Below are 10,255 nucleotides of genomic sequence, written 5' to 3'. Positions count from 1 at the left end.
AAATTATGCCCCTGGGGTCAAATTTGACCCTGCCCCGGGGGTCACAAAATTGAACATATGCTTATATAAGGCCTATTTTGTGAAAACTTTCAAAATCTTCTCGTCCATAACCATTGGGCCTAGGGCTATCAAATTTGTTATGTAGAGACATCTAATATTCCTCTACCAAATTTCATCAAATTATGCCCCTGGGATCAGATTTGACCCTGCCCCAGGGGTCACAAAATTGAACATATGCTTATATAAGGCCTATTTTGTGAAAACTTTCAAAATCTTCTCGTCTATAACAATTGGGCCTAGGGCTAATAAATTTGGTATATAAAGACATCTAATAGTCCTCTACCAAATTTCTTCCAATTATGCCCCTGGGGTCAAATTTGACCCTGCCTGGGGGTCACAAAATTGAACATATGCTTATATAGGGTCTATTTTGTGAAAACTTTACAAATCTTTTTGTCCATAACCATTGGGCCTAGGGCTACCAAATTTGGTATGTAGTGACATCTTAAAGTCCTCTACCAAGTTTTTATGTCCCCCACTATAGTAGTGGGGGACATATTGTTTTTGCCCTGTCTGTTGGTTGGTTGGTCTGTTGGTTGGTTGGTTGGTCTTTTGGTTGGTTTGCGCCAACTTTAACATTTTGCAATAACTTTTGCTATATTGAAGATAGCAACTTCATATTTGGCATGCATGTGTATCTCATGAAGCTGCACATTTTGAGAGGTGAAAGGTCAAGGTCAAGGTCATCCTTCAAGGTCAGAGGTCAAATATATGTGGCAAAAATCGCTCATTTTATGAATTCTTTTGCAATATTGAAGATAGCAACTTCATATTTGGCATGCATGTGTATCTCATGAAGCTGCACAATTTGAGAGGTGAAAGGTCAAGGTCAAGGTCATCCTTCAAGGTCAGAGGTCAAATATATGTGGCAAAATTCGCTCATTTTATGAATTCTTTTGCAATATTGAAGATAGCAACTTCATATTTGGCATGCATGTGTATCTCATGGAGCTGCACATTTTGAGTGGTAAAAGGTCAAGGTCAAGGTCATCCTTCAAGGTCAGAGGTCAAATATATGTGGCCCAAATCGCTTATTTTATGAATACTTTTGCAATATTGAAGATAGCAACTTGATATTTGGCATGCATGTGTATCTCATGGATCTGCACATTTTGAGTGGTGAAAGGTCAAGGTCAAGGTCATCCTTCAAGGTCAGAGGTCAAATATATGTGGCCCAAATCGCTTATTTTATGAATACTTTTGCAATATTGAAGATAGCAACTTGATATTTGGCATGCATGTGTATCTCATGGAGCTGCACATTTTGAGTGGTGAAAGGTCAAGGTCAAGGTCATCCTTCAAGGTCAAATATATGGGTCAAAATTGCTCATGTAATGTCACTTCTGCAGTATTGAAGCTAGCAATTTTATATTTGAAATGCATGTGTATCTCAAGGAGCTGCACATTTTGAGTGGTGAAGGGTCAAGGTTAAGGCCATCCTTCAAGGTCAAATGTCATATAGGGGGACATTGTGTTTCACAAACACATCTTGTTTCAAATTATGCCCCTGGGGTCAAGTTTGACCCTGCCCCGGGGGTCACAAAATTGAACATATGCTTATATAAGGCCTATTTTGTGAAAACTTTCAAAATCTTTTTGTCCATAACTGTATGGCATAGGGCTACCACATTTGGTATGTAGAGACATGTATTAGTTCTCTTCTTAGTTTGTTCAAATTATGCCCCAGGGGTCAAATTTGAAACTGCCCCGGGGGTCACAAAATTGAATATATGCTTAAAAAGGGCTTATTTTGTGAAAACTTTAAAATCTACTTGTCCATAACCATTGGGTCTAGGGCTACCAAATTTGGTATGTAGTGACATCTTAAAGTCCTCTACCAAATTTCTTCAAATTATGCCCCTGGGGTCATTTTGACCCTGCCCTGGGGGTCACAAAATTGAACATACGCTTATATAATGCCTATTTTGTGAAAACTTGAAAAAAATTCTTGTCCATAACCATTAGGCTTAGGGCTATACAATTTGGTATGTAGTGACATTGTATAGTCCTCCACTTAGTTTGTTCAAATTATGCCCCAGGAGTCAAATTTGACCCTGCCCTGGGGGCCACAAAATCGATTATATGCTTATATAGTGCCTATTTTGTGAAAACTGTAAAAAATTATTGTGCTTAACCATATGGCATAGGGCTACCAAATTTGGTATGTAGTGACATCTAATAGTTCTCTACCAAGTTTGTTCAAATTATGCCCCTTGGGTCAAATTTGACTCGCCCAGGGGGGGGGGGGGGGTCACAAAACTGAACATACGCTTTATATGGGGCCTATTTTGTGAAAACTTTAAAATTCTTTGTGTCCATTACCATTGGACCTAGGGCTACCAAATTTGGTATGTAGTGACATCTAATAAACCTCTACCAAATTTGTTCAAATAATGCCTCTGGGGTCAACTTTGACCCTGCCCTGGGGGGTCACAAAATTGAATAAAAACTTATAAAGTGCCTATTTTGTGAAATCTTTAAACATCTTCTTGTCGAAAACCATTCAGACTATGGCTACCAAATTTGGTATGCAGTAACATCTTATAGTCCTCTACCAAGTTTGTTCAAATTATGCCCTTTGGGTCAAATTTGAGCCTGACCCGCAGGTCATAAAATTGAAGATTATATACACTTATATCTTGCTTATTTTGTGAAAACTTTAAAATATTCTTGTCCTTAAATCTGGGACCTAGGGCTACCATATTTTGTATGTACATGTAGTGAGATATAGTAGTCCTCTACAAAGTTTGCTCAAATTATTCCCCTGGGGTTAAATTTGACCAAGCCCAGGGGGTCACAAAAGTGTACATGTGCTTAAATAGGGCCTATATTTAAGTATTTGTACATGCAGAGAATATTTGTTTCAGCCTTTTTTCAGCAGTGGAGCGATACAGGGCCATCATGGCCCTCTTGTATTTTTACTGTTGCTTTTTAGATCCAATGTTTACGTTTATCAATATATACCATTAAATAACAAACTTCAATACATGTCAACATCTGTGAAAAGGCCACTTTAAATTTCCATACACGGTAAAACCTGTATATGCTAATATGTTGTGACGCTATAACGCAGTAACTATCCTGCCCAAGCTAATTTTCGGGTAAACATGTAGTAAATATTGACTCCTAACAGAAGAATATCAACCCTCGGGCTTCGATCTCAGCCTTCAATCTCGTGAGAGATGGCTCTCCTTGGTATGCACTATTACAATAACCTCCTATGGTTTTTGAGCGGCGGCATGCATATATAAGTCTTATTCTATGTGTTGCCAGCGTATCTCCAGAACAGCCTGCACATTCACGTAGTCTGGTTTGGATCAACCCTGAACCCGCGTGCCATTATGGCTGACAGGATAATAATTCTCCATTGCGGGCACGATGCTCATTTTGGAATGACTTGGCTCATTGATATAATCTCCCCTGCCAAAATTTGTTCTAAAAATTGGAACGGTTCTGGAACTGTTCTAGAACATCAAGAACAGTTCTAGAATGTTCCATATTTGCCTTCTAGAACATATGTTCTGGAATTGTTCCAAAACAGTTTTCTAGAATAAATTAAGAACATTTGTGGAACATGGCTTAAACTGTTCTGAATAATATTCAAGAACATTTTTAGAACATTTCAAGGACAAAATAAGTTCAAGAAATTTCTAAAAATGTTCTAAAATGTAGTTTTAGAACACATTTAGAACTAGTTCTACAAAAGTTCTAATGGGGAATAAGAACACAAAGGACAGGTCTAGAAACAAGGCCTACATTTTTTCTACAATTGTTCTACATATTTAAAATAAACTATTTCAGACAATTATCATTTGACTTCAAATTCAAATTTGTAAGTTCTACAAAAGTTCTAATGGGGAATAAGAACACATATAGAACAGGCCTAGAACCAAGGTCTACAATTATTCTACATATTACCTCCCTGTATGTTAGAGCAATTTCCTCCCTTTAAAATGGTCTTTCATATATTAATTATACTTATTGTTTATAATACATAATATTGATGTCAACAATACTATACTTATTTTCTTATTCTGTAACTTTTTGAAGTATATTGTTGTAGTTTAATACAGTTTATATATTTTCTTATATAAACTTTATTTAATAATGTAAGGTAATTAGGTTAATTCTGATGAACAGTTCACTTGGAACTATGTTTTAGAACAGTTCGGAAGGCTTGCTTCAAATAAGTCTGGAACAAACGTTCTAGAACAGTTCTGAAAATGTCCTTGAACAGTTCTATAATCATAATGTAAATGTTCTAAGATTATTAAAGGGGCCTTTTCACAGATTTTGGCATTTTTTAACTTATTCATTAAATGCTTTATATTGATAAATGTAAACATTGGATCGTAAAAGCTCCAGTAAAAAATCAAGAATAAAATTAAAAAAAGGAAAAGAACATTGCCCGGAGCAGGTTTCGAACCAGTGACCCCTGGAGTCCTGCCAGAGTCCTGAAGTAAAAACGCTTTAGCCTACTGAGCTATTCCGCCAAGTACACATACTTGTCGTATTTTATACCTTATATAAGCAATCTTCGTAGTTTCACAAAATTTAACGACAAAAACAGAACTCTCCAAATTATTCAATCGTTTCGCGTTGCAACGCTTTATAATTTTTAGGTTTTAAAATCGTCAAAAGATGCATATAATGGCTATATTAGACCATGGTAAATGTTCAGTATTACTGTTTCCTCACAAATATCATAACCAAAACGAAAATTTGCGAATCTGAAACAACTTTTTTCAATTTTGTCAATTTACCAAAGCGTGAAAAGATCCCTTTAAGGAACAGTTGCTGAACGTTAAATGATATTTTTTTTAAAACAATTGTTCTAAAACAGTTCTGGAAATTTATACAAGAACAATTCTGGAATAGTTCTGAAACAATGGTTCAAGAATTGTTCTAGAAAAAAACCTTCAGAACTGTTTTAGAACAATTGTTCTAGAAATTATTCTCATTTAACGTTCAACAACTGTTCTAAAATAATTCTAGAACATTTTAAAGATGATTCCAGAACACTTCTAGTCATTTGTTTCAGTACAATAATTCTAGAAATTTTATAGAACAGTTCTAAAACATTTCGCAGGGGCTATGAGCTCTAACACTTAACCTTATGATATGTATGTTTAAAGTACTGTAACTTTCCAATTCAGACTGTTTTGGAAAAATGGTTATTAATTGCTTGGCTTTTTTATGAGAAAACCTGAGGTATTGTCATAGCCAGCTCGTCGTCGGCATTCCAGTGTCCGCCGTCCTCGTCTTGGTAAAACCTTGACATTTTGCTCTAAAATCATAGTGCTTCCACCAACATCTTTGGAACTTCATATGTAGATGCACCTTGATGAGTTCTACACACCACACCCATTTTTGGGTCTTTGGGATAATAGGTCAGAGGTCAAGGTTGCTGTGACCTCTAAAAAAATAAAAAAATTCTGACAAGCTTTCATTTTTTCAGCTGAGTGTTGGCACCCGTTATGCGGTACTCTTGTTCAAATAAATTATCTTATTATGGGTGAAGGAGCAAAGCAAAAATACAGATGGAAGAAGACAACTATATACATATTCAATACCTTTACAATATTGTGATGCTCACAAAAAACATGTTATAGGTTCCCATCAGGAATCATAATTTTTTTTTTCCAGCATTGTGTAATGCATTGTGCGTCTTGTATCATACATGTTTCACTGTCCGCTCGTTACCACACTCAAGGCCACGTTGTTCATCCAATCTTGATGGAAACATGGATAGAATATTTGTCTTGTCAATATCTAGGTGTAGATTAAATACTGGTCACTTGTGTCCCTTTGCTAGGTCACCATGTCAAATCTTGGACAAAACATTCACCCACTCTAGAGATACATTTCTGAATCTTGGTGAAAAAAATGGTCATCTTGACAATATCAACGCCAAATTGGAATCTAGGTCAAGTGTGTCAATTAACTAGGTCAGTTGGTCATTTGTTTAAAAAGCATACCTTGATAATGCCATATTTATGTCTCAATCTGAATGAAACTTGGTCAGAATGTGTATCTTGACATTCTACCAATGCATTGAGTAAATCTTTGTCAAGTGGGCTTTGAACACTTTCCCACTCCGAGGCAAAGAAAAAATTACTATGTGCAAACAGCATAAAACCAGAACAGCCTGCGAGTAACACTCATCAGTATCTAAGGGAAGTTTGAAATGAGGCCTTTAAAACTTGAATCTAGTAAGAAAGGTCTTCGATTAAATATAAATTTCTAAGAAACTACAAACACATCAAAATACGTATCTAAGTGGAAAAGGGTTAACTAGATCACCAAGTTGTAACGGATATGGTTTCGGCCTAGTGACCAGGACCCAGTTGTTCGTACACTAGGTTATTTTAACCCCTTGGTTAGCGCTAACCGCGGGTTAAAGTTATCCAAGCTGGGTAACTAACCAGGCTGGATAAATGCGTTGCTGGAAATATTTACCCAGGCTGGATAACTATCCATGTTGGGTAAATTTATCCACTGGTTAACTTTCACACATATCCCATAATCCATTGTAAAAGCAATATGGCCGACATGTTGTCAAGCTATAAATAGGACAGCATATTCTGGGAAAAAGATTTAATAACATTATAAAATCGTAAATTTTAAATCAGTTATATCCAATCCATTAAAATATTTATAGATCATTGAAACAAGTAAGTATTTTATGTATTGTATTTGGCATTTTTCGTGATTCTGTAAATAAATTGCGAATGAAAACGTGTATAATTAACCTTTAACGCGATCATGAGTGTAAAGAAAGCGAATTATTTCGAACTTGCCATTTGTAAACGTTAAAGCAAGCATGGTATATAAGCATGAAATGCTTTGTAGTAGTTTCGATATTTTTCGCCATTTAAATTACAAATTCTTTTAACATTTTCATTTGAACCGATATCGATTCCGCATTTCATCATCATATAACACAACATTCAAAGAATTTTGGCGATTCTTACGTGGATTACGATACAAATAAAATTTGGCTATTTTTTTGTTTACATGGATAAATTTTAACCAACCTTTAGACCAGGGTTAAATTTACCCAGACAAAATTTAACCAACATGATGCAACAACACTTAACCAAAAAATTAACCCCTGGTTAAATTCATCCGACATTTATCCCAGGGTTAAAATTTACCCAAGTTTCCAACAACTGGTTCCAGGAGGCAACGGGTTGATCCCAACTCGGGGAGCTTTCTTAAGTTCACCCCCAGAGACACCAAGAACTAAAAATTCAAATGTTAAAATGTCCAAAAACTGAAGGGAACTAACATTAATCTGTCCTACAGATAGCGATGGAGAGGAAGCATTTCCAGAGGAAGATCCAGAGCTCATGTGGAACCTTGCACAAGGTTGTGTTGGGGAAAGGGCGTTTGCTATATAAAGACTGCTGGGAAAACTTGTCTTTAAATGCATGTGCATAATGAAACTTCCTTAATAATATAATTTCCATTAACGTGGAATGTGTCGTCCTTGATTAGTCTGTGCAGACTGCACTGACTAATCTGGCATAACACTTTATGCACACACATTAAACCCTGTTTTCCCAGAACGCGGCTCATATTCTTAACGTGTGGCATTGCATTGTCATAGAAAGAGGATACAATTTATTTTAAACTATTACCCTTCAGCGAAATGTTGTTTTGCAGTTCATGAATAATTCATGAAATATTGATGAACTGTTCACGAACCAAGTTCATGAATATTTTACAAATAGTCAGTGAACAGGAAATGAGCCATGTCTGTGAAATGTTCTTGAGATTTTAGTTCATGGACTGTTCATGAACACTAATGGCATTAAGTGTTCATGAAATATTCTTGAAACTTAATGGCATGAAGTGTTCATGAACCATTCTTGAACCCTTATGGCATGAAGTGTGCATGAACTATTCTTGAACCCTAATGACATGAAGTGTTCATGAACTTTTCATGAACCCTAATGGCATGACGTGTTCTTGAACTATTCATGAACAACAAAATTTGTGAACAATTCTTAAGGGTTTTGCTGTTCATGAACAGTTCATGAACACTTTTCTTCTATTTGTCAATGGCTCATTTCCTGTTCATGGACTGTCAGTGAATAGTTCATGAACCATAATTCTTCACGAGTTCATCAACTGAGGTCTTATAAAACAAAAGTTATCATAAGTGTAAGCAAACATGAGAGACTACAAACAATGTCATCAGCCACAGACTGCCAGGCTTAGCACAGAGGCTAGTTTTCAAATTGTTTGTCCATGTCTTCAACACACTCCCAACTTACAAGATTAGTATGTTAGACATTTCAATATTACTTTCAAAAATATGTATGAAACATCTAGCACAAAGGAATTCATGAATTATTCATGATGGATCCTCAAAGTCTGTCTCAGAAAAGTCATTAGAAATAATTGTTCATGAAATGTTCATCACTAAGTATTTATGGTTAGATGAAGAACTGTTCATGAACTTTGAAGTGTTCAACAATAATTCATAAACTGTTCAAGAACGTCTTCTAAGAACAGTTCATGTCCAAAAGTTCATGAACCAAGCTCAGGAACTTTAAAAGAACCGTTAATGAACAGTTCCCATTGGCTTGAAGTGTTCATGAAATCATGAACAACATTTCGCAGGGGAAGAATGTTTAAGAATTAAGACAGTCAAGGTCAGTCAGTTTTATAATGGAGTTGCACTTTGTTAAAAGGGGGTTATATGCATGTGTGTGAAGTGTTGTCCCAGATTAGCCTGTGGAGTTTGCACAGGCTAACCAGGGATGACACTTTCTGTTATTTTTAGTTTAAAGATTGTCTCTTCTTAGCAAAAATCTAGTGTAGGCAGAAAGTGTCATCTCCGATTAGCCTGTGCAGAATACACAGGCTTACCTGGGACAACACTTCACACACATGCATTAAACCACCTTTTCACAGAGCATGTCACAATTATTTTTTTATTTCACTTGGCTATTTATTTTGGTCAGTCCCTTTCTTTACAATCCTAAATGTCTGCAAGATTAATTAATACATACAAAATTTTTTTACACTACCATGGAGACAATTTATTCTACCATGAATGTATTTCCAGGTCAATCACTGACTTACAACAATTTTATTTGTTATAACAATATTGCAGTAACTTTTATTTGGCAAAATCAATTCTTAACTACTGATTATGGAAATCATAATGAATGCATAAACACTTCATTTGCTGTTTTTGCAATCTAAAATCTGAGCAATTTGCCATGCCACACTGGGAGTGTTAATTTGCGTGGCTTGAGCTTTAATAGATACTCACTCTCAGAGCTGTGGTTTGCCAAATAGTCACATTTAAATCAGCAAATTTAATGTCTTCTTATTTTGTTTAAGTATTAATTGTGGGGTAAGGTGGGGGACTTTGTTTGGTGTTGGGAAATAATGTTGGGTGAGAAATGACAGTTTTTATGCCCCCCTTCGAAGAAGAGGGGGTATATTGTTTTGCACATGTCGGTCGGTCTGTCGGTCCGTCGGTCTGTCCATCAGATGGTTTCTGGATGATAACTCAAGAAAGCTAAGGCCTAGGATCATGAAACTTCATAGGTAGATTGATCATGACTGGCAGATGACCCCTATTGATTTTCAGGTCACTAGGTCAAAGGTCAAGGTCACAGTGACTCTAAATAGTAAAATGGTTTCCGGATGATAACTCAAGACTGCTTATGCCTAGGATCATGAAACTTCATAGGTACCTTGATCATGACTGGCAGATGACCCCTATTGATTTTCAGGTCACTAGGTCAGATGTCAAGGTCACAGTGACTCGAAATAGTAAAATTGTTTCCGGATGATAACTCAAGAATGCTTACGCCTAGGATCATGAAACTTCATAGGTACATTAATAATGACTGGCAGATGACCTCTATTTATTTTCAGGTCACTGGGTCAAAGGTCAAGGTCACAGTGACTCGAAATAGTAAAATGGTTTCCGGATGATAACTCAAGAATGCTTACGCCTAGGATCATAAAACTTCATAGGTGCATTTATCATGACTGGCAGATGACCCCTTATGATATTCAGATCACTAGGTCGAAGGTCAAGGTCAAAGTGACAAAAAACTTATTCACACAATGGCTTCCACTACAACTGACAGCCCATATGGGGGGCATGCATGTTTTACAAACAGCCCTTGTTTAAATGTTAAATAGTATGTCTTGTTTAAAAGGC

The 10,255-nt window shown here is 36.2% G+C and overlaps 1 protein-coding gene across 9 annotated transcripts in view; it reads left to right on the top strand.

The window, feature by feature from the left end:
• The window catches only part of LOC127864044 (uncharacterized), a 103,127-nt gene that overhangs the window by 14,984 nt on the left and 77,888 nt on the right, over window positions 1-10,255 (top strand). For 7 of the 9 annotated variants that reach the window (XM_052403726.1, XM_052403724.1, XM_052403722.1 and 4 more), the window contains one exon: window positions 7,369-7,431. The exons of the other annotated variants lie outside the window; for them this stretch is intronic. In XM_052403726.1, coding sequence (XP_052259686.1) covers window positions 7,369-7,431 — 63 coding nt within the window. The remainder of the gene's footprint in view (window positions 1-7,368; window positions 7,432-10,255) is intronic. 9 annotated transcript variants of the gene reach the window in all.

Source organism: Dreissena polymorpha, unplaced genomic scaffold (assembly GCF_020536995.1).
Source record: "Dreissena polymorpha isolate Duluth1 unplaced genomic scaffold, UMN_Dpol_1.0 chrUn089, whole genome shotgun sequence".
In the NCBI taxonomy this organism is placed as follows: domain Eukaryota; kingdom Metazoa; phylum Mollusca; class Bivalvia; order Myida; family Dreissenidae; genus Dreissena; species Dreissena polymorpha.
The sequence above is the reverse complement of the archived record's forward strand: the minus strand, read 5'-3'. Positions and strand labels throughout refer to the sequence as shown.